The sequence below is a fragment of the Notolabrus celidotus genome, chromosome 16, assembly GCF_009762535.1.
Source record: "Notolabrus celidotus isolate fNotCel1 chromosome 16, fNotCel1.pri, whole genome shotgun sequence".
NCBI classification, from domain to species: domain Eukaryota; kingdom Metazoa; phylum Chordata; class Actinopteri; order Labriformes; family Labridae; genus Notolabrus; species Notolabrus celidotus.
In genome coordinates this window covers 19,271,108-19,296,318 of record NC_048287.1, presented here as the reverse complement: position 1 = coordinate 19,296,318, position 25,211 = coordinate 19,271,108, and the positions used below count along the sequence as shown (strand labels likewise).

General features: G+C 39.4%; 1 protein-coding gene across 4 annotated transcripts; it reads right to left on the bottom strand.

Annotated features, from left to right (window-relative positions):
* Positions 1–793: 793 nt before the first annotated feature.
* Positions 794–24,893, bottom strand: tpd52 (tumor protein D52). 4 transcript variants are annotated; one of them, XM_034704223.1, is made up of 7 exons: positions 24,578–24,893; positions 8,005–8,135; positions 6,176–6,324; positions 5,589–5,690; positions 4,058–4,099; positions 2,300–2,348; positions 794–1,802 (listed from the first exon to the last, which is right to left on the bottom strand). In XM_034704223.1, the coding sequence occupies exons 1-7, from the start codon at positions 24,594–24,596 to the stop codon at positions 1,668–1,670; spliced, it is 627 nt and encodes a 208-aa protein (XP_034560114.1). In that variant the 5' UTR covers positions 24,597–24,893; the 3' UTR covers positions 794–1,667. The 4 variants fall into 4 exon arrangements, with proteins under 4 accessions (XP_034560114.1, XP_034560112.1, XP_034560115.1 ...); XM_034704221.1 differs by lacking the exon at positions 24,578–24,893 and adding an exon at positions 14,809–14,949; XM_034704224.1 differs by lacking the exon at positions 4,058–4,099 and having other exon boundaries at positions 24,578–24,885.
* Positions 24,894–25,211: the final 318 nt, after the last annotated feature.

Here is a 25,211-nt window from a genome sequence, read left to right as displayed (position 1 = left end):
CTCATTCATCTGTTGAATCACATTCAGTGGTGCAAAACTTTAACACTGCTACCATTGAGATACAAAAGGCTTTTTTTAAAGGATCAGTGGACAGGACACACAAGGATGTGAGTCAGAAAGCCTAAAAAAACCATGTCTGTCATACGGCAGAATGTGACTAAATGAAGCAGGACATCCTGGTGTTTTTGTCGTATCAAAAATAGGGACAAACCTTTTTTTTCTTTAACAGAAAAAAAGGGTAGGTACGTTTATGGACATGTGTTCCTTTTTATTGTCTACATGCTAACACGCTCTTTGATCATGGTGATCTTTTGTGCATATTAGCAAGTTAATACTGGGTAGTAAGCACTGCATGTAAAAGCAGAGCTGAGGCTAATGGGAATTTAAAACAAAAAAAGTCATGACAATGATCTTTGGCAACACATAAAGTCAGGTAATCATCAAGCTAAGTAGGATTCATCCTCATGGGAACACAAACACCTGAAATTGAATGACGATCAAACCTTCTCGTATTAACGATATTATCCTGTTTCAGTTCTTAACATAACATTAAGAAAACACCAGCCTTTCTTTTATCTGTACTTCAGTGTGGTATGGGGGGATGGTGTTAGATGTTGCCTCCCACACAGAAACAATGGACGAGTGTTTAAATATTGACTCTGGCTCTGGAAGAGACATTTATTTCACTCTCACCTCAGGTCAGGGCTGAACGTGTGTTTGCTCTGCCTCACTGCTGCTGATCTTGGCCGTTTTCCTTTAACTAGCCAAACATGGAGATCATTTTCTGACACACTTGTAACAATGGAGAAAAGCTTTTATTGTGTGGTGTTTGGAAACACCACGTTTGGAGTCTCCTGCTGTGGGTGTGACTCCACATCAGTAGCCAGAGACAACTTGTTTAAGTTTATATCTAACGTAATATGACAAAAAATGGTGTACATTCATATCCTGAACACAGTGTTAGACTACTTTATTGTCTTGTTGTGACCTAAATTGTATGTAATGAAGAACAGAACAGGAATTAGATTGGCCCTTAAATAGTAACCCATGGTAAACAAAGAAAGCCCTGAAGATGGAGGCAAAAACAAAACAAGCGCTAATAATAATAATAACTCCTACATATATTGAAAGGGCCATGCAGAAGCAGAAAGAAAAACTGCCAGGCTGTAAGAGTAAATCCTCCGCTAATCAAGTAGGTAAATCTTTTTAAATTTGTGCAATTTTACATTCGAACAAACACAAAATGTCAAACTGAGTTAATTTAACATAGACAAAGTAAACAAGGGGCATGTTTGGCATCTGCTGGTTAAGACAAAGGTAGAGGAGAGAGGAGTGCAGGAGGAGGAAGAAAGCCATAAAGCAGGGAGGATTTCTCCTTCAGAGAGACAGAAAAAGACTCCAACATAAATTAACAGCACAAGACCCCAAGTCCACTGCCCCCCCAGCTGACGCTTTCAGTTTCCACACCAGTTAACAAGTGAGCGCACGTGTCAGAAAAAGAGACCAGACAATTAGATCACAAAGAAGGCTGGGGTAAGTCATTTGCTTTCAATAAAGAGAGACTGGCGCACAAAAGTTTAGGGGCAAGTGCTGACAGTCCGAGGGGTTAGAGGGTCAAGTGGGGAGGGGTTGGGATAGAGGTCAGGAGGTCAGGAGGGAGGGGGGGCTTAGTTCATCTGTGTCTCTGGGATGGGTGAGTCTTCAGGCTGAGTGGTGGTGGTGGTGGTGGAGGGAGTGTCGCTAAACTGGTCCCCAGGGTCAGTGGTGGTGGGGGAGGTGGGTGTTGATGGACTCATCTTAGTCTGAAATATGCAAGAAACGTTCACAACATGATTTAGAAACAGGCAAAAATACATAAAAACATTCTGTAATTAATCAAAAGAACACCTGGTAGCTTTTTGAAATGTGTAATACAAATCATAGCTCTACATTCAGTCTCACATGAGCACTTTTTAAAGGCTTTAAATGCAACCTTCTTCTTTTCAGTGCACACTGTTGCGACTTCATTCGTCTGTTTGTTAGCTTTAGCTTTCCTTAGCTTTACATTGAATTATAACATACTGATTGAAAGTGTGGTGCTCACAATTAAGTTAGGCTAAGGGGCTCCATCTGACCAGCTTTATAGACTAGATTGAGCTGCTAAGGGGCAACGTTAGAGTTCAAATCATATTACATCACAAATACAAGGGAACAAAAGTTAGAGTAATACATTTGTGTTGGATTTTTCCATTCTTAATGTCTAAGTGAAGGTTATGTGTGTCTTAAGGTGTGGCCACAGGTCCTGTGTTTATTCAGTTACCTTCAGAGTCTCCACTCTCCCCTCAAATGACTTGAAAGTTGGTGCGTTCCTGTTAAAGGAGGAGAACAGAACATTAGAAAAAGTTCATAGACTGATCTGACATGCAAGTTCAAAGTTTGGGGAAGAGGAGACACAAACAACAAGCTGCCCGCTTAGAAGAAAAAAGAACGACTGTAATCATATCTTCAGAAGTCAGGTTATGTGATACTTGACAGACAATACAGCGTTTTCTAAACTGACCTCATTATTTCTGTTTAAAAAGGTGCTGTGTGGTGTTGTTCCTTAAAACATCCAAAAATAAGCACAAGTTTTTACATTTCTCACAACTCTTATTATTCTTCTTCTTATTATTATTATTATTACTTAGCCTTGAGAAAAGCTGAGTTTGAAGCATGCAATGATAAAAAAAAGAAACTGTTTTATTGTGTTTTTGATTCCCTGATGTAAAAATGTGATGCTTTGTTAGGATTCTGAAGTGTTTAAAGGTCAGACTGGTTTGTGTGAATGTAATTATTCCATGATTTATATCCCAACAGTGGAAAATGAACACACAATAACGCACAGAAAAATAAGGATAATTGTTGGCATCTGATTTGGATGCTGAATTAATTTTTGCAGTGGTTCACATTTAAAACATCACCAAAACAAATCCGTTTGATTCAGGCTCTAGACACTTGGTCCCACAACGAGCAAATCAAAAATGTCCTTTAGTATAGGATTAATTTGTCATTTTTGAAAATTGACAGACTTCACACTTGATTTTTAACCAAATAATCTGTCAGCAACTGCTGATTTTATTTTTTTATTTTTTTTGCACCACATCCATTTAAAAAAATACTTGAATACATACAACAAAATAGGAAAAAGAATAAGGGCTACTAAAATGTTTCTCTTCTTTTGGAAGTAGGGCCAGTAAAAAAAAAATTTAAATGTGTTTTTAATTCTGAATTTAAAGTCAGAATTCTGGGAAATAATCTGAATTATGAATTTAATTTCAGAATTGTAAGAAAAAAGTAAAAATCTTGACATTATAATCTTAAAATTTGGTGAAAAATGTCAGAATTCTGAAATTATAAAGTCAAGATTTTTACTTTTTTTTGTTTTTTTTTAAATCTGAGATTAAAATGCTCGTTCTGACTTTTTCCTCAGAATTCTGAAAAAAATATATAAAAAAAAAAAATTCAGAATTCTTACTTTTTTAACCAAATTCTGACTTTAGAAATCAGAATTTAAATAAAGTTCTGAAGAAAGTCAGATTTCTATTTCTTTTCTCAGAATTTTGACGGGAAAAAGTAAGATGGCTAACTTAACACCCAGGATAGAGGAAAAAAATGTAAGACTTCTGACTTTAAAGTCAGAGATACAATTTTAAAAGTTACACCTCATGAAAAAAATTGTGCTGGTCTGGTCTCCATATTTTATTTATTTCAGTGGCTCTAATCCTTAATCCTTACCATAAGAAAGTCAGAAACCCTGGGAACAACTGTGTCATATGATTAGAATTGATGCTGTCTTTGGTTTTGAATATGTTTGTATTCATCTGACTAGATATTGTTCAGTCATCTGTACATTACAGAAGTCTGGAGGCCACTTTAAGTTTGACACCTTCAATCATTTTCAACATTATACTACAAGTTCCTCTTCCCTCTACACAAACAGCCTTAACCTCTCATACTTTATTTAACATTTGTAGCTTTGTAGTTTTAATGGAACTGTGAGCCAGGCAACATCAACACAAACTAGTTTGATTCCCCTTACCTCATGACAGGCATACTAGCTGAGTGTTGTAATGAGCGCATGCTATCCGACAGCATTATGGAGAAGAAAGGGAGCGTTAGTGATCATCTCAGTAGAGTACAGACAGTTTTACACAGACAGAACAATAGAACAAAAGATCAAGACTGGAACAACATATAGTACAAACCCTCATTTACGCCTCTATATGTTCAAGCAGCCAGAATTCAAAGTGCATAAATCCTATAAATCCTGCTTTATCCCATTAAGATCAATTGTGTATTAGCACACTGGGTATGTGCTAATCCTGTATAACATGGGGGAATATCTTGTCATGACACACACATACAAAACCCCCGCAAGGCATGCACACACACACTTGCACACACACTCACACCCCCCTCTGACCCCCTGTCAGGCCACTCTTCACTACACCCACCCCCCCCCCCCTCCCTGAAAGCAGCTCTGTGTTGATGAGGCTCATCTGTGAGGCTGCGTTTCTCAGCACACTGGTGCTTTGTGGAGTCTAATAATCTTGTTTGCAGCTCAGTAATCCAGAGAAAAGAAGAAGGATGGGAGGAGAGAGGACAGATTAGGATCTAGGTGAGGAGGGGGGTCAACTGGGTCTACATCTTAAATGGAACAATCTGCTGGTGGTTATATTTTATTAAGCAGGGAATACTGACTGCTTTGCATTGTTAAATAATAGAAGTAGAATTCGTCAGCAGTGTTCGAGGACATAAAATCAATGCATTAGATCTAAAGCACCATAATGTTCCCATTATGAATGAGAAGATAATAGAGAATGCTGCTAGCTGTGGACTTCATACTCATAAAGTTAAATTATTAAAACTATTAAAATAGTAATCCAATTGTATCATTTTGTTAAATTGCAGTTAAACACAAGCAGACACACCAGGACCACTGTGTTTTGACATAGATACAACTCTGGTTGTAATTCAATGCACCTTAAATGTAAAGAAATGACGATAAGAGGAGTGTAGGAGAGACAGAGATTATAATTAGTGTTAAAATTTATGTTAGTCTAATCCAAATATGTTAGATAATCCTGAAATGTTCAATTCTGATGCACCAAACAAAGTATGGGAATTCAAAGTTTACAAGGGTATGTAAACCATAGGGATGTTTAAACAAAATTGTGTTAACACACTTGATTTTTCACCTTAAGATAGATGATAAACAAAGCTTACATATCTTTCTTATGATGTAAGCTGGAAGTAACAGTTAGCTTATCTTAGCTTAGCACAAAAACTAGAAACAGAGGGCCCAAAGGCCACAAAATGCATGGATAATAATTTCTCAGACTTTTATAATTTGTATTTGGAAAAAGGAAAAACCCCAATTAAGAGATTAAAAAAAAAAATGTTGCAGTGTTTCAGAGATTTACAAAATCCCTCAGCCAACCAAAATTTCAACATGCCTTTCTTGGAAAACATCAATTTGCTCATGTAAGCATCAGGACAGATCGAGTGGTGTGCATTAGGAGAAAGGACAAAGAGGAATAAGAGCCTCTGATGTCTCCCGTGTAATTTACCTGACGTCCTCCAGCTTCCTGCTGATGGCGGAGCCCACATTGGAGAACGCTGCAGTGGCCTTCAGACTGGCCTGAGACAGTGTTTCAGAAGTCCTCCTATAGCTGAAAGAGAGACAGAGTGAGAGGGCAGCAAAAGAGAGGGTATGAGAGTTATGAAAAGAGACTGGGAGATCAAAGACTGAAGAGAGGCATCAAGGTTGGAACTAAACAGTTCAATGTCTTTTTCATTTTCAAAAGCCTGAAAGCATCAGAATGCTGCTCATTTCCTCCAACATGAAAACCATCAAACATCTTCATAAAAGGGCCACAGGCAACTTGTCAAAAGCAAAAGACATCTCTTTCCGTGTTGTAAAGAGGAGAGAGAATCAACGGGGCTGACAGTTAACCACATCTTCAATGCATTCAGATAAAGAAAGACATTCAGCTCAGCATAGGGAGATGATGTATGTGTTGGGTGGGCGATAATGCTGCTGGTCATGAGGTCAAACTGCTATAAAAGGTTTCTCATAAAAGGTGCAAGTGCTTCAAAACAAGAGGCAAATGTTTCATAGAGAGGTGTTGAGATGAAAAAATGGATGTGGTCTTACGCAGTGGAGCCAGTGACCTCCTGCCAGGTTTTGGTGATGTTTTGTTTGAGCTCATTGAGAGGTGTGATGCCCAGCTTCCTCTTTATGTCCGCCAGCTGCTTCTCTTTAGCTGCAAGCACCTGCGACAGAGTCTGGATCTCGTCCTCAACCTGTACAAACACATGCAAGGAAAATAAGTGCAGAGAAAAGGATGAGGTTTAGATGTGAAATGTTTGAGGTTGTCTTGTTTTGAACTGTCTTAGAACAACTTAGGAAACACAAAGGTATCCAATTATTTGAATAAAAATGTAAAATATTTGCAATGTTTGATTTTTATCACAGATTATTTGGGTTTTGGATTTTTAAGTCAAAGTGAGGTCAAAACCAATCATCAAACTTCAGGTCTAAAAATGGAATAAAAATGCTAAAAACGTTTGACTTTGATCACTTGATGTATTCCCACCTGAAAAGTGTAAAACTGTGCAGGAATTGACCTCCACATGAAACAACTTTAAACAGCTTTATGTGAGAAACTCAGAAGCAAGCTATCTGAGTAGCCAGCTAGCAACACATTTATGCTCAGACAGCTACGTTTTTTTTTCCAGCACCTTGCTACTCCACAGCTTCTTTTAATTATCGCTCGAGGCAGATGGCTGTCTAGCATGAGTCTGGTTCTGCTCAAGGTTTCTTCCTGTTAAAAGGAAGTTTGTTCTTGCTGCTGTAATTTGCTAAATGTTACAAAGTGCTCTGCTCATGGTGGATTAAGATGACATAAGACTGAGTCATGTCTGTAAGATGGGACTGGATCTTATCCTGTCTTGATCTTGGGTCTTTGTTAATAATTTAACAGAGTACGGTCTAGACCTACTATGTTTGTACAAGAGTCTCGAGATAGCGTCTGTTGGGATTTGGCTCTGTACAAATAAAGATTGATGATTTTAATAATCAAATACAGTCACCTCTGGTTCTAAAAACAACACTGCAACTGTTCATTTGCTAAACCGGAAGCTCCATAACTGCATTTAATAAACCAGTAGCTGATGTGGCAATAAATACTTCCACTTTTTACACAGTCTACAGTCAAAGCATGTTCTTAATAGGTACCATCATTGTTCCCCAACTTATTCCTATTTCCCTAAGTCATGTAAATTATCATTCAGCTTTGTCTGTTTATTATTAAAACCAAATCTTTCTTTAATTGTTAATGCTTTTTTCTTTTGTTTTTTAAAACTATCTGTTTGTCTTTCCTTTCTTTATTTTGTTCTTATTTGTGAATCACCTTCCCTTTCTTTGTTGTTGTTTTAACCTTGTCACTCTGTCTACCCTGACACTTGGACACCCTCTTTTGTAAAGCACATTTTGTCCTTATGGACAATTGTGACTCTTTTGTCATTTTATGGATAAAGATGTCTATCAATTGAACATGGAAATAATCAATGAATGAATAACTGATGGTGACAAATAATCAGCGGTTGCCACTTTGCTACAGTTTCTACGTAAAAAGTGAGGGGAAATCTGACACTTTGTTCTAAAGTAGGAGTTCTTCCCTCGGCATAAAAGCTGCTGGAAATATTGGCTGAATTACAAAATGGAAAATAAAGGAAGATAAGTGATTGAATCAGCCACAGGGCAACATGGGACCTGAATTGAGTATTATGGAAGGGTTTTGTGTTGCTGTTTTTGGCCTTGTTTTGAAGACCCTCAAACTGACATTATTCATGAAGAAGGTAACACAAGACTCAACGGAAGCAACCAAAGCGGTGCTTTCAAAGCTTATTTAAAATTGTCAAACCAGTCAATCCAATAATTACAAGATCTTGACTTCATAACCCCTGACATCAACCTCTCACCTTGACCAGCTCTTCTTGTAGCTCCTGCCGCTCCTCCTCTGTCATGGCAGGGGGAGGAGGAGGAGTAGGATCTACGGATGTCACTGCATCTTCTCCCACCTCTGGGATTGAGTCAGGAAGCTGCTGGGGACCTGGGACGGAAAATAAATGAAATTTAGATCCATCAGGAGTTCATTCTGAGGCTCACTGTAGTGACACCATATCTTTTTTTTCTTCTAAATATAAATATATGTTCACATGTAGGTGTCATGTTTGCTGTGTGACAGTGAACAGGTGGTATAGTGGGGGCTGATGTTCAACGTCAAACCCAAGCTGTCATATTGTTCCTGTGGGGGATGAGGAGAAGAGGATGGCATAAGCATGAATATATGAAGCATATCAGAGAATAAGATAAGGAAACTAAAAGATATTAGAGATGCTGTTTGATGAGAATGTAGCCCAGAGGAAAAAAAAAAATTGCTACTGTAAAATTGCAAAAAAAACACCTCCTCCTCTCACACACAATTGTGTTTTCACTTCACACACACACCCAGCATACAGTTTTCACACTCGTCTTTGATGTTGCCGTCTCTGACAGAGCAGTGCCCAGCAGGAGCAGCAGAGCATCAATAATACAAGGAACTTTCTAGATGGAGATATCCTGGGTTGAGACAGCGTGAGAGAACACAGGAGCAGAGGGGTTGTTAGGATCTGTCAATCAAAAGGACAACAGTGTGTGAGGATATCGGGGGCCAGAGCTGAGCTGGAGACACAAACGTGCCTCTGAAGTCTTTTATCTGGTGTTTCATGGAATTTCAGGGATTGGGAGTGAAAGTAAAATAGACCAAAGGCTAATGTGATGGGATTAAAAGAGGAGGAAAACCAGAGAGTAAAAAATAAACAGATCTGGGATCCAGGCCCTGGGCCTTGACCTCTGAACTCACATGTGTTATAGTAGAAAAATCTGGGTTACCTGGTACACTGCTCTATAAATCAGAGCAGGACTGCTATAAATATGTATTTCATCCAAATATATTCTGCATTTGTATGGTTAGTGATGTTGCCGTTCAACTTTTACATAAAACAAAAGCTTTCAAATGGAAAATTATGATTTTGGATGTAGTTTAAGATTCAAGATTCAAAGGTTTTTGTTTTCAATTTTCATCATATATACGAAGACATACAGGAAAATCGAGATGTTGTTTCTCTCTACCAACTCTTAAATAGCAAAAATTTTAGTATAAAATACAATAAAATTATAATAAAATACAATTAAAAACAGCCTATGTACACAGTGCAGGTCATGTAAATAGATAATAGTGCAAATGATATTAAGGTGCAGACCGTATTGGAGAAAAGTAAATGGTTTAATGTGCAAAAGCAGCTGAGGTAGAGTCCTTGTATGTAGTGGGTATGTTGGGTGGGTATGTATTTAAACATCTACTTTAACTTTTTTTTGATTGGTCACACCAGTCTCCAATTTTGAAACTGAAACAGACTTGAATATAATAAAAAGACTACTTCACTCCCATGCCTGTCTGGTTAGAATAGCTTAGCATAAAGAAAGGAAGCAGGGAAACAGGTAGCCTCATTCAATTCAATTAAATTCAATTTTGCTTTGTTGGCATGAACAAAGACATGTTACTCATGCTAACATCCCTACATTATTCATAGTGGTGTTAGATGTGCTAGTTTTAACCTGGCAAAGTTTGCACTTGGCCTCACTTTCATTAATCATTTCAAACAAAGTTACATAGAACTCTATTGGCTGCAGAGGTCTGCCATTTTCTCCAGCACTGAATTTCCCAGCAACACACCTGTTTTCCCAGCTACTTTCTCCTTCTTATGTTATTTAATGGCCGTTGCCAAACAGCTTTCAGATGTGCTTCAGCCACTGTGGCAGCTGTGCAGCATTATGACCAAGAGAGTGAAAACAATTGAACAAATTGTTATTTTTTAACATGAGGTTATAGAACTGCTACATTTTTTATTACTAAACAAATATTTGAAAATTTGAAAATTACACTCCATCCCTAAATCTTAGATTAGGTAACACTATGTTTACATTACACTGAGTATTTTGAACATGCACTTTAGTTACAAGTTCTCCAATGTTTCATTCCATTGGTTTAACCTGATGCGTTTCTGGTAGCATTTCTTTTTCTGCTCATGCCATCTAGATCTGTAGCTAACTGCCAAATATATAACAAGTGGTCAGCAGAGTCCTCTGTTCATCCTGAGATCTGTGAACTTTAGACATTATTTGACACTCAGAAGCCCCACACCCTCTCCTGGCTGCTCATTCCAAACACACTTTCTCTCCTTCATGTCCCAGCCCAAACACTCCCTATTCCTGAAAATATTTTAAAGGTGACATATCATGCAAAATTGACTTTTTAATGGTTTTTTACCTGAAATATGTGTCCCTGGCATGTCTACAAACCCCCCGAGAATGAAAAAAATCCATTCTGCCCCTGTTCTGATTTCTACACCTTTCTGTAAATGTGTGTGAAACGAGCCGTTTCAGACTTCCGTGTTTTTGTTACGTAACAACAATATCCGGTCTGTCACGGAGTCAGAGCTCGGAGCTTGTTCAGCCCATAGACTGTATAAAATAATACTGAATCCCTCCCCCGTTTTTCATTCCCTGCACAAATGTGTGCTAACAAGGAGCTTAGGAGGGAGGCATGCTAGTTGTAGGCTGTCTTAATAAACACAAAGGTCGGTTTTACTCCCCGCGTCTGCAGATTTGAAGATCTAGTGGATGATTTTTATTTATCATAGATAAGTGCTAGCGCTAGTTAGCATAGCTACATAGCTACATGTCGTAGCTGTAGCTGTGTACCAAGACACACGTCTACATACTGACAAATAAAACAACAAGAAACACAGAATCTGGAAGGTCCCGCTGCCTTTCTGGCAGAGGTCGGTTTTACTCCCCACGTCTGCAGATTTGAAGATCTAGTGGATGATTTTTATTTATCATGGATAAGTGCTAGCGCTAATTGGCATAGCCACATAGCTACATGTTCATAGCTGTAGCTGTAGCTGTGTACCAAGACACACGTCGACATACTGACAGATAAAACAACAAGAAACACTAAATCTGTGACCAATCCTTCATAAAAGGTCCTGCTGCCTTTCTGGCAGAGGTCGGTTTTACTCCCCACGTCTGCAGATTTGAAGATCTAGTGGATGATTTTTATTTATCATGGATAAGTGCTAGCGCTAGTTAGCATAGCCACATAGCTACATGTTCGTAGCTGTTTACCAAGACACACGTCTACGTACTGATAAATAAAACAACAAGAAACACTAAATCTATGACCAATCCTTCAGAAAGGTCCTGCTACAGGCGCCCCTCCGTCAGGATCAGATTCAGAAGGTTGAAGTAACGCGATCTCTGAGCAGCCGTGTTTATTCAGCCAACATGTAAACATTAGATCAACGTGCTGGAGAGCCGAGGCACATCCACTTCCGGAGGGGGCGTGGTCAGAGGGAAAACAGAGTGTTCTGAGGACTGCTAAAGAAAAGGACTTTTCAGGCATGGAAAAAAAATTTGATTTCAAAGTGTTTTTTTGAGCATAAACTTTAAAGACGTGTTTTGGGGACCTCTTAGACCAATATATGTTGATGAAAAAAGCATGATATGTCACCTTTAAAGGAAATATAACGTTTGCCAAGGACAGACCTACCAAATACACATGCAGTAAGATAAATACGCTCCAAAGAAACCTACATTGGAATATCCTTATAACTGTCCAGAGAGCTGCTCCTGAGACAGCTTTCCACTTAAAAGAAGTTAATATAAGATCAGGTCCGGCTGTGCCATTACTTGTTTCAAAAAATATTAATTAAAACCTGGGTATAAGAGGAGATAGCTGCATGAGTATTCTTCTGTCACAACACACAAGAAATGAAACAAAAATTCTGATGAGAGTTTTACAGAGAAAATACAGGCTGGTATTTGTATACCTTCAGCAGTGCCAATTACACACATGCTTAAATGCTGGTCTGTATCAGTATTTCTGCAGCTGCTTTACTTTTTTTTTTTATAGTAACCTACATTTTAATGCTTAGAGTTTTTACATTACACTGAAACTCTACCACCCTGGGGTAAAAGAAAACGTTTTTTTAGGCCAACTACTAGCTTGATGTATCTGTCGTGTCAAATTCTGTAACACATTCCTATAGGCTTTAATGTGAGACGTAAATGTCTGAGGTTGGAGGTAGATAGTTATGCAGTGAATGTCTGCCTTAGAGGTGCGTTTCCATCAGTGGCTGCCTCGAGCAAGAAAGGGAAACATACATAAAAAAGAGAGTGAGAGAAAAGAGAGAAGTTTATACATGGGTGTAGATAGAAGTCGGGCCTGCTGCACCAAACTGCACACTCATCCACATTACCGCTCCACCCTTCTTCTTTAGCTCATTTCCTCTAAGACTAACATGTTATGCCCCATGACAGCATCACTCTCTATAGCTGTCAAATTTATAACAACTTCCCAGCATGCTTGAAAAGACTCATTTAACTCACTGACAGCATATTATTATCTCTTTTATAGTGTTACAAGCCATTGTTTAGGTCTACTAAGCTAAATTCAGAACTGGATAAAAGCAACCAATGTTATTTTGACAAAGTACGTTTGATGAAGAAATGTGGTGCTCATAGATTACAATCTTAGTCTGGAGGATGGTTCAGTATGTACTGTATGTATCATATCATTTTACACTTTATAAAAAAGTTTTTTTTTAAACCCCAATGTTCAGACACAAAAATAATTCACAAATAAACTTAGTGCTATATTATAATTAAAAAACAACTATATTTGAATAGAAGTCTAGTGTGCAATGAGGCTTAGCAATGACATGAGGCTAATGTCAGACCTCCAAATGCCTGTTTAAAACTAACAGCAGTCACATTGTGTTTTAAATCACCTCATATGTTGACACGAAACTTTGCTGAAAAGCTTTGGTAAGCCTGTGTCTGAAATGAAATGTCGTGACAGCAGGACACTGAGTCAAAAGATTGCAAAGGCTCTGGGTTGCATTGAATTTAACCTTCTCTCAAATCTTTTGGGTCTTTTTAATATCCAGGATATTTAACCTTCCTTTAAAGTCCAGTTTGTTGTTTCGGCATAGTATCCTTCCTTTCTGTTTTCTGAGTGAACAACACGCCATTGTTAAGTGTTTTGTTTTTAGATGTCGTATCAAATTGGTGTTGTTGAATACAGCTCTACAGCTGCCACCTCTCGAAACAATCCTATTGCATCTTGCCAGTGGCTGTTTTTTGCTTTCTAGTTTAAAATACATTCACACTGCTGGTATTTTGGCCACGAGGTTGCTAATGCTAAGTTACTCATGTGTTTGCATTCTGCTGCAAAGTGTGCTCAGTTTAGTACATGATGGGAGTGGAATAATCAATTCAAATTTCAGATCTCTGATTAGTTAAAAAACACCCATATCAGCTCTGATCCGATAGATGAGATCATCAGGACATCCTTAGTTAAGACTCCATGACAAGCTTGCCATGTGTGTAAATTAAGGAAATATAGACCAATAAGAAGGATGTAATTGCCTATCATCCATACACAGAACTAAACTACACTAGAACTAAATTTTATTTTTATTTTGCATTTTGCTATGTTCTAATACCTGGCTCTCTTCAATTTAAAAAACACAGAGTATAGCAGTATGTCACTGATATCATGTGGTCTGTAATCCAATGTTTAAACTAATATGACTGAATTTTGAAACCTTCTTGGCTTGAAATAATCAGAATTTCTATAACTTTAAAGAGCACCCACAGCAATGTTCAGACCAGTGCACGCTTGGTTATACATATATATATATATATATATAAAAACTTTTATTTAACCAGGTTGTTCCCATTTACATTAAAAATCTATTTTTCAAGGAAGACCTGGCCAAGACAGTTAGCAGCCCAAAACCCAAAGTTACAGTCACAGACACACAGAGAATCAAAGTACAATTTTTAAGCATGACATTTGTCACTGAAAGAGTAATTATCTTGGAGGCAGTTGTGCAACCAGGTCGTCTAAAAACAGCCACATCCTAAAGAATCTGCTTCCAAAATGCCGTTTTCCCAATTTCTGTTTGAGCTTTTGGAACAGAAAGCTAAAAAAGTCCTGGAAGTGCAATAAATACTACCCAGCACTTTTCTGTGATAAAAATCACAGAGATTACATATGAAAGCATACCAATGTATCAGCCTACAGGTCGCTAGAGACCTGCAAGCTCTGTAAACATGTCACACAACTTTTCATCAATGAACAAAATTCCTCCCAAAGTATAATCAATATTTTCATCCATAAAAACAAGCAACTGAATTAATCTGGGTTTACTTTGTTTTTAAAAATAAGTTTTAAAAAAAGTCAATAAATGAAAGTGAGAAGGAGCAAACATTTTAAGGATAAAGCATAATGCACGACATAAGAGTTGTAGGATGTAATCTCATAAAAACAACAGAAAACGTTTAATGTTAACTGAAGATATTAAAGTAGGAACAGACAGGAAGTCTTAGAGCTAAATCCGAGTAAACTGAAAATGGTTGAGCGCTATCAGAGACACACAGCTTTGTCCCTCCTCCCTAAAATAAATTCTTTCTGTTCAATGATCCAAACCCATGTTTTCCATCCAGCATATACACACACACACACACACACACACACACACACACACACACACACACACACACACACACACACACACACACACACACACACACACACACACACACACACACACACACACACACACACACACACACACAGTCATCACATCCTCCATTCCCCTTCTTGAGATTACCTCTGCTTTGGAGCGCTGGCGAGCTGGGCGGCGTGTCGCTGAGGGCCGGAGAGAGGTAGAGGTAGCTGGTGTTGACTCCTTTTTCAAAGTCAAACGGAGAGTGGTACTCCTCCAGGGGCTCCATGTTTACAGCTCGCAGTATGTGGTTTGGCTGGAGAGACTACACCACCTCCCTACCACCACCACCACCACCTCAACTACCTAAGCAGAGCCAGCTGAGCGCTGATTGTCAGCATGTGATCCAGGCACGTGCTGGCTTCTGTGTCTCCTTGTTTACAGCGTCCTGCACTCCCGTGGTGTGTGTGTGATACAGAGACACACTATCCAAGTGTGTGTATATGGAAGGAGGATTTGTTGGCTGTCAGGTAATCAGAAGGTCAGATAAGAGATCAGAGAAGCCGGTTTTCCCCTCTTCCATGTCTGCAGCAGGCTGAGACATTGTGCACCTCTGCTCCCTTCCTTCTGTTAATAAGTTACCTTTCTCCTCAAGCAGCTTTTACATCACACACTCCACACACTTCTTCTACACAGCAATCTCAAAGGTCAATTCGCGGTCCATCCTCCAAGCATCAGAGTCGTTTAAAGATGCTGACCTCAGTTAGCAGAGCCAGTTGTGCTTTGAAATTGCGTGACACGCCGGGTTTCAATTCTTGCAGGTCTCTCCCTCCCTCACTCTCCGTCATCAAGCCTGTCATACGAGGAGGAAATAAAAAGAGGTCCCATTTGTGTGGGCCTGTCACGTGATGCTTGTTGGAGGGGGCATTAGATGAAAAGCATAATCTGCAGTGGCCCAGATTACAGCCAAGCGATAATCCAGGGTGGCTGGTCCAGCTCGCAGCAGCAGTAATGCTAGTCAGCTAGAGCGGAGGGGAGAGGGTGCCAGGAGCTACACTTACTATTGTGTGTGCATCCTTTAGGGGAAGTGTCCTATATGTGATGAAGAGGGCATTGTACACGTGCCAGTGTTTGTTTTTGTATGTCCATAGGCTGAATAAAACTGATGATCTTAGTACTAATAATGGATGAGTACTTCAAAAGTCATACTGAAAGAAAAACTGCTCATCATGGTTTTAGAAAGCACAAGCTAAAAGGAGGAAATTGTTGTCATGGATGAATTAAAGCTCCTGTGAGGAGTTTTTAGTTCATTATAAAAAACACTGACATTAATAACAATGCCTCTGTATGACCTACAAATTCAAACAAGACCATCAGTGACAGGATTTGTTATTTTCATATAGCAATTTTTAACGGCTGTAAATATGCCAGGGGGTAGGTGTCGGACATGACAATTTGTAGCACACTGCAGAAGCAGCATTTTTCAATTTCCCTACTGCAAAGATTCTCAACTGTACATTTGACTATTACATAAAGCAGGATGAGATTTTTTGACACGCATGAACAGGAATCAGCAAAGCGATAAGAAGAACTGCTATGTCTACAGGGGGCGCGAAATGGACACAAACTTAAAGTTCCTCACGGGAGCTTTAAAACTGTTATTTTTTGTTAAATTGATCGGTTGACTTACTGGTTTAACTTTGTGTTGTTCATTTATGCTAGAAACAATCCATCGAACTGGATCAATCACCTGATTGGTTGAACAGTGACCACAGTAAAATCAATGTAAAGATTTTAGATTGTTCTACATCGTCATCTTAAAGATATGCTTTTATTTTGAAATTCATATGGATCGACTGTTAGGCAGTTTCCGCCCAGGTGCTTTCTGAAAACAGTCTTATTGTGTCACACTTCAGTGTTCAAATGTGAGACACCAGGCAGAAATTCCAGCTTCACACAGAGAGAAAATGTACTAGTTGATCTCATTCAGAGACAGTCATGGAGAGTGGAGAGACAGGGAGCCTGTGAATGTGTACAAGCACTTGTTGAAACTTTCAAGGCCTCAGTGAAGAAGAAAAAGCTGAGTGGTGTCATACAGTTTTATGAAAAAGGATGGAGACACTATCAGAGGTTTTATGTAACTCTGAAACACGTAGAGCTTTGGAGGGAGTGAAAAGGTAGTAGGAAGTTCATGTGTAGTATGAAATAACAACTATTCTTTGTTAGAAGTACAGGTCAAGCTCAAGTAAAGGTGAACAATGCAGCGTTGAACAGGGCTGCACACTTAAAGTCAAGTACAAGCAACTTAGGGAAAACAAAGTTCTGTGTGTCCCCTATTGTGTACAATGAGATGCAAGTGAAAACAAACAAATGCACGCAAAATACACAATATGTTACTGCTAGACAAGTGTGTACCATTCAGTGTTAATTTCACGTATAAACCATGGACTGTATAAATAATGGACATAGTATCCGTGACGTCACCCGTCTGTTCCTGAGTGCTGTTTTGAAGCCAATCGATGGTGGCAGCCATAGTGAAAATGCAGAACTCAACCAGGCAGAGTGTGTCGTAAAGAGGCGGAGTTTGAGCCTCCTAGCCAACAGCTATTTGTTCCCGTCCGGGAGTCAAGTCAGTCATGTCCTTATATTGGCAAAAACTCGTAATCCTAATATCTTCTGAACTGTGTTAGAAAAAAATTCACCCCCCGTACAGTGTGTGCTGATAGAGAGATTAGCTACGTACAGCCAAGATGTTTTTTTTTTTAACCAGGTTGTAAACATGTTTATCAATGCTGCAAATATCGTCTTTTTCCCATTCATGTCTATGTGGTTTCCGGGGTGTCTGCAGCCAGCCTCAAGCGGATTCTCAATGAATTGCAGGTTATAACACTTCCGCATGGGCGTCATAGTTTGAGACCGGAGGTTGCCGCTTGGTATAAACTGATACTGCCTGTTATCAGCAGGTGGTGCTAAGACTGAATGATGGCACATAGGTGTTTTCTAAAGTAATGACTCCACACAAACATAATGTGTGTGCATCCTACATTTGAGTCACAACTAATTCTAGCTTCATGGCTAAACAAAGATTTATCTGCCAACCATCATATTCATATTCATCATATACCATCATATTATCTGCCAACCATCATATTCTTGAAGGAAATAACCTCCCACAAATGTGGGAGGTGATATGAGGTTTGGTTATCCAATGCCAATGTAAGTTGTGTATATTATAAAAAGTATGACAAGTAACATTTTTATAAAAGATAAGATAGGATAAATTATGATGCTATCATAAGTTGCAAAACTCTGTTGCTCCTTGATCCGCAGAGTCAGGCTGCACTCACTGCGCCACTCAGCAAAATCAGTACAGGAAGTGACACACACACAGGCACTCGAACTATCAAGTATCAACATGAACACATGCACGTTCACATAAAGAACAATGAGTCCTGGTCAGCTTTTTCCTCTCTTAATCCTTAGAGTTTTGGTCTCCTGGTTGATTTTTGTGAGGAAGAAACCAAATTGTGCATCATTGTCGCTTCTGAAAGTCTCACACGAATATACTCAACGGAACCAAGCACTCACATACATTTTCCTTCCTATAATATGTTATCCACTCGCCCAATTTCAGAGGAAAGGCAATATGTTCAAAATAATATAAAGGGAAAAGTCAGCAGTTAAATTACTTCCACTTTGCCGTCCTCCTGACTGTGGAGCCGCTGATTTCTGAGAGACTCTGGATTCATGTGATATTTGTTAGAAACAAAAATCGGTGGCATTATTGAATTTGACAAATCATTATATAATCTATGTGTACATTCCTTCAAAGCAATAAATCTACTCTCATAACAACCTGATATTGAATTATTCAATATTTAGGATTTAAAACAAACAGACAAATAAAAGCACAAAAAACAATCCATGGCACTCGTCCACCCAGACTGTAACTCCGGACACACAGCCATCTTCAAGTGGTTAATGAAGCACAGCATGAGAGCCATTACTTTACTATTCATGGCATACCCTATCACATGATTAGCCGAAAACAAGAGTCATGAGACGTGGATGACTGGGGATGCAGCAAAAAGTGCCCACAAAGTTCCCATGACATGTGCATCATGGGAAAACTGAAGAGTGACTACAGCTCAGATACTTAGCATGTACTGTACAGTAAAAAGACCAGTCAATTAATGCTCTCAAAGACAGTCTTATAGCCCGGCTCTACCCTTATCTCATGACTGCTTCTTTATCTAAATCATCTAACAAATTACATTTTCCATGACTTTTCAAGAACACATAATCTAAATTCTGTGACCAACCTAATACCTGAACAGATCTGTATTGCACGGATCTGTTTGTCTGCTGGTGTTCCTGGAACTAATTTACTTTCCTGATTGTACTTGATACAACAGTAAAGTAAAGAAGGTTCTTTTACCATAAATGTTAATTTAAAAACGTACTCTTTCTAAAAATAGAAAAAAAGAAGGACTCACACCTAACACACCCTGAGATTTATCTGGATTAAAAATTTCCAAAGCTGTGGTTCAACACAAGCATTTTGAAATTCTCTAGAGTGACGCGCAATAGCCATCGGGGTGGGGAACAAGCGGCAACCTCCGGTCTAAAAATATGAGTCCAATGCGGAAGTGTTAGAAGCTGCAGTTCATCGAGGATCCGCTTGAGGCTGGCTCCGGAAGTACCGGAAGTCACATACACATGAATGGGGAAAAGACGATCTTTGCAGCATTAATAAACATGTTTACAGTCTGGTACAAAAGATGAGTGTAGTCTGAATAGCTAATTTCTCGATGTCCTCTCACTGTGAGGGGGGTGAATTTTTTTCTAATTCGGTAATTTAGAAGATATTGAGATTACTAGTCTTCCAATGAGAGGCACAGCTGCCTGCAGGAACACTGCAGCTGTTGGCTAGGAGGCTCAAAGCCCGCCTCTTTACGTCACACTGGCTCGACAGAAGCAATATGGCTGCCGCAGCCGATTGGTCTCAAAACAGCTCTTCAGAAACAGATGGGTGACGTCACGGATCCTACGTCCATATTTTTTACAGTCTATGGTGGGGAACTACTCTCTGGATCAGTATCTGCAGCACTCATTCTTCCATCTAGTGTGTTCATTTTTTTTTTCTAAGTTGTGTTTTAGAAATTTTTTTTGCCTTGATAGGATAGCAAAGCTGCAGAGAGACAGGAAATGTGGGAGGTAGAGAGTGGGAGAAGAAATGCAGCAAATGGTAGAGGCCGGGAGTTGAACCTGCGACCACTGAGAAGGGGACTATAGCCTCTGTATATAGAATAACTCGGCCAACTGCGCCCCCATCTAGTATTTCTGAAAAATCTGAGTTATTCTCAGAAAGGGAATAAACTGGGGCGCTGGTTTAACTCTGTTGGCAGAGCATGCCCCTTATGTACAGAGGCTACACTCCTCCTCAATCTGGTCGTAGGATCAATTCCCAGTCCTGGGATGATTTGGTGCATGTCTTCCCCCACTTTCTCCCTATCTCTCAGGCTGTTCTGTCCATAACAGGGGGATTAACGATGATTTTGGGATATGTGTGACTGATAATTTACATAGCAACTATACTCTATTTGACAGCGAGGCCCAAAGTTCCTCTCTGCAGTGCCACGATGAAAGCTGCCAAGTCTGATGCCAGCAGTACCAGAGACATGAGACCCCTGCTCGGCCAAATATCACAGGGTAATGAAAAATTCCCCATAAAGAAAAGGTGAGGGGATGAAATGAATGTATAATTTAGGATGAACATTTTTACAGTTTCTTTTTATATCTCAAAGTTTTGTTACAGGCTATAAAAGTCTATTTAAAGCGACACGAGCATGCTGTGTGTAGTACTCAGGTGTCTTTGTCTGGACTTGCCAGTCATAGATGCTGTCTCTACCTGTCTTCCTTAATGATAAAGTGAGCTGAGCAGAAGATGTAACAACCAAGACTATTATGCCCATTACTAAATGCATAGCAAACATTTTAATCGTACACCCTTTTCCTACTGCGTGCTCAAAGATCAAGGTTGTGAAGTAGACAGGGGAAGGGTCCTTTGATCTGTGAGATGAAACAGAAAAACCTGCTGACACTTGTGACACTGTGGGTTTTCTGGTTAGCTTTCGGCTGTATGTTTTCCTTCAATAATGGCACACATCAAAACCTCAAAGTGCTCGGTTTAAAGACAAGTGGTGCCACCTGGGACTGGTGTGGAGCAGGGATCGATTGGCAATGTCAATCACTGTCTATGTGTATTACTAACTCAAAAGCAAATAAAGACCATTACACACAAGTGGTAACCTTGGGTGTGAAAGAATGCAGCTAATACTTAAGTGAAAAAAAGCCTTCAGTTCCTCCAGTGTCCACTTGAGGCTGGCTAAAAAAAGTACAGGAAACCCGATAGCATCCTATTCTTCACAGCAGAATCAAACACGTTCCTAGCATAGAAGAAAATAATGTACTTAGTCTTTACATCTCATTTCTTTATGATAAACAACAGCAGGGAGAGTAATTTTTTAATAACTCACCAGCTTTTATATTATTAAGGATAAGAGTTATGCATAATGAGGGGTGTGGCTAATCTGACTGACAGGTAAGGATGTTGTAGCTGTGTGTCAATCAGCAAGGTTATATAGAATTTTTTTCTAACGTGGAAATTTCGAAGATATTGAGATTACGAGTCTTCCAATGAGAGGCACAGCTGCCTTGATTGACAGGCAGGAACACTGTAGCTGTTGGCTAGGAGGCTCAAAGCCTGCCTCTTCATGTCACATTCACTCGACAGCAGCAATATGGCTGCCGCCGCCGATTGGCCTCCAAACAGCGCTTCAGAAACAGATGGGTGACGTCACAGATACTACTTCCATATTTTATAGTCTATGCTCCCAACGTAAAATATGGCGGCAGTGGATACATAAGTCCATAAGTCCACGTCAGTGGCAACCATCTTTGTTGTTTCCATAAATGCCTCAACTCTACTGTGAGCTGCTGTATAAATACTCATCATAGCCAGAAACTGAAACAAACAGGATGAGCATCTGTTTGGACGAGAGAGGCCCAAACAGCTCTGCCAGAGAAAATAAGTCAAGAGCCCCAGTGCTGTCCGGCTCAAAGGCTTTTATTCAACAGTGTTGTGTCAAATTCTCTATGAAGATAATGTTGATCACAAGTCTCATTTCAGACTGAAAGGCGGAAGTTTACTCTTTCGGACTTTCATCACAACATGGACTTTCACATTTCACACACGATATGTGGACGTATTTTCAAGGTATGATTCTGTTTGGACAAAAACACATATCTGACCCGAACAAGTTGTACATGGTTGTGGGAAGTAATCTTAGCAGACCTCCTCTGACTGCTCTCATAGCTGAAAGCTTCCAGTTGTCCTTTGTTGAAATCTAATAAGACAAAAATGCTGGCAACTGCGCACGATCAATCACATTAGAAAAGTGAGTTGAAAAACAACATTGATTGGTCAGCCTAGCTGTCTGATTATAAAATGCTTGATTTGAGCAAGGACCTGAAGCTTTATCAGGGACGCAGTAAATACCTGCAGACAACTGATGTAAACTGTATTCAATATATGTGTACCTAGTGGTCAGACTGTGTTTGGACAACTAAAGACTACCTCAATATCCACACACTGTACAAAACAGATCTATTTGAAGAAAGAAAATCTGAGTTAGGCTTTAAAAGGACCCAAATGATTTAATGGAATCTCCATCAGATTGCAGAGGACAACAGGCACAAAGAAAGAGATGTTTGCTGTCAGAAAGGTCATCCACAAACACACAATCAGAGGAGAGTAGACTCCACTCCCCTGACAGCTCCTGTAAAGCACTCCGCCTCCTTTTAATCCTCTTATTTCTGATGTTTTAGCTGAAAGACTAACAAAAGTTTGGGGCAAACAAGTAAACACTAAGTGGAACAAACAAAGATTTTAAAAAGGGGAAGATCTGAATTGACATGGGAGCTTTTTAAGTCTGAAATACTGGTGACGGAGCAATCTGATATCCAACAGGTGACAGTGACAAGTAAACAGTAACATGGATGAAGGAACAGATGGTGCCAGATTACAGCGACCGTGGGTACATGCTGAAAAGTGAGGAAATAAAATAGACTGCAGAGCCTGTTGTAATGAGAGTGTGACTATAAAAAGAGAACTCATCAGTTCCTATGATGACATTAACAAACAACTAGGAGGAATGAAAACTGACTTCTGCAGTCAGGTGGAAACTAACAGACCAAACCAACCCAACCAACAACCCACTGGGACTCCACAGCTAAAGAATGGGAACAACAATGAAAACCCAAGCCATTGACCCAACATCACAAGAACCTGAGTGATTTCATCATTTTCTGGATGTGCTTAAAGTGCCAACCTATTCTGATGAATAAAAGTCCACTACCCATGTTGGTCTAAACAGACAACTGTGTTCGAAGACAACACAAGGCAACTTGATAAGGTTCCAAAATGATAATAAAGCTTTTTGCTGTCTCAAGTGTGGGTGCATCATTTGCAGAAACAGTCTGTGGTAAAGGAAAACCTTAGAAGCAAATGTAATGCGCAGGAAACCCACTCTATCAAAGAGGAACCATGATCACGAGACAAGTAGTCCTAACACAACAATGACTGAGACAATTTGATCAAATACAACACCAGGAAGAAGCACCTTTCAACAACATCCACATGAGCTTCACCATCTTTTACTCCAGGGCAACATCTGTTATACAAAATATGCTGTGCCTTTCCCTTTTGTAATTTTCATCTTGAGGCCAAACAAAAAATGCAGACATCAGGAAATGACACATCTGCAGGAGGTAGAAGACTGTTTGAGCTGAAGGGAAATTAGGTCAAGGCTGTGCCTTGTTTACCTGGCATCCTCGTGAGGTGAACAAATATAAGTCACTTGCTTAACTCCACCAGGATGAAATGACTTTGCTTGATACTTAGAGAAAGAGTTTTTAAAAGAGTATAAAAGCCTAAGTTTCATAGAATGTCCAGTAAACAAAAAGGCATTTGCCTAAGAAGCCGATGCAGTAATATTGGCATAAACCTGGATGATGTTGTGGAAAGGTATGACAGAGCAGACAGCTGCCAAGCAGGAACGGAAATGTCCGGGTAGGTGCAGCAGAAAAAAGGAAGCAATAATGGCAGGTGGAATAAATCCACCACATTCCTATGGTTTATACACTCACCCCTCTCTGTATTTGAAAATGCTTGGCCACCCCCTGTGAGATCAGGCCTAATTTACATTCATATTTTGCACCACCTTTAGCATATAGACTGATCATGGCTGGATTTAGATGAAACATGAAGACTACAGAGCTACTGGAAAAAAAACAGCCATGTTGATAGAGTAACTTGACTAGAACAGGTATAGTGAGGACATTTAGAGAACATGTGATAGGCAGTCAAACGGGTGTGACCTACTTGAGCAATGAGTTGTTTTTTTACAAAAGAAATAAGAATATGATACCAAATTGCACCCATATATCAACTTATGTGTTTAATACATTAATTCTAAGAAAAATGTAGCCTAATATGCACTTTAGACTTCAAACATATACATAGTACTGCTATTACAAAATTGGCAACTTCCTCGTTTAGTTTTTCTTATCAAAGTAATTTATTGGCGTGTTATGTGAAGGAACACATGTTGTTATATTTGATTTCCGCAATAATGCTGGCAAGTGCAGCCAATCAGTTTTGATGGAACCCGAAATATCTGTGTTCTTCCAAAACTCTAGACTTCATCTTTTCCTCAACAACCGCATTTTATTTGAATTTAAAAGTAGCATATGTTCTCAGCGGACACGCTGCGTAAAGTTAGCCAGTTTGCTAACTTTCTTAAGAGTTATGGTTTAAAAACATCTGCAGTCACGCCGTATTCACCTAGGGAAATTTCAGAAATTCATTTACCTTGCTCTGCATCCTCCATTGTACCTCTAAGCGATAGTTCTGGCACTTTTTTAAGTCCTGTAGTTCAGCAGGTTGTTCCCTTGGCTGCAGCGGTTCTTCCTGCTCCCTCTATCATGTTGCAGGCAGTCCGACGTACGCTGGGGTGGGGTTGGCTCTGACGTCAGGACGTTGCAGTGTAAACAGAGGCGAGCACGTGGACGAAGTTTTACACCGTCAACAACGCACTGCCCGTCAATGACACGTCATTATCTGGCTCTACAATAAAACGCCGAAACGAGTATTTCTCAAATCTCTGAAATACACGATAGTGATAAAGAAATAGGTTAACTCTAAAAACATCAGCTCAATTCGTCATGTGTGTTTACACCATCACCTAAGTGATTAAAGGGTGGTTTAAAATTATACATTCTAATAACACAATGTTTAGTATTATAATTACTATAGTATTATCATAATTATAAACATTATTCATACAAGGATATATCTGACCCCACTTCTTCCGGTTCTAATGCACATCACTAGAGCAAATAAACAGTGCAGTGTATTGATTAGCATTTAGTCTTTATCTTGCTTATGCAGACCTAAAGCATAAAAAGAACAAAACTAAATATTCTCTTTGCAGAAAGAACTGGCA

Coding starts and splice junctions, on each gene's coding strand:
- tpd52 (XM_034704221.1), bottom strand. CDS start 14,932: ATGGAGCCCCTGGAGGAGTACCACTCTCCGTTTGACTTTGAAAAAGGA. Junction 6,325..8,004: donor TACAAGAAGAGCTGGTCAAG/GTGAGAGGTTGA, acceptor GTGTTTGTACAG/GTTGAGGACGAGATCCAGAC. Junction 1,803..2,299: donor GGAGAGTGGAGACTCTGAAG/GTAACTGAATAA, acceptor TGCATATTTCAG/ACTAAGATGAGTCCATCAAC.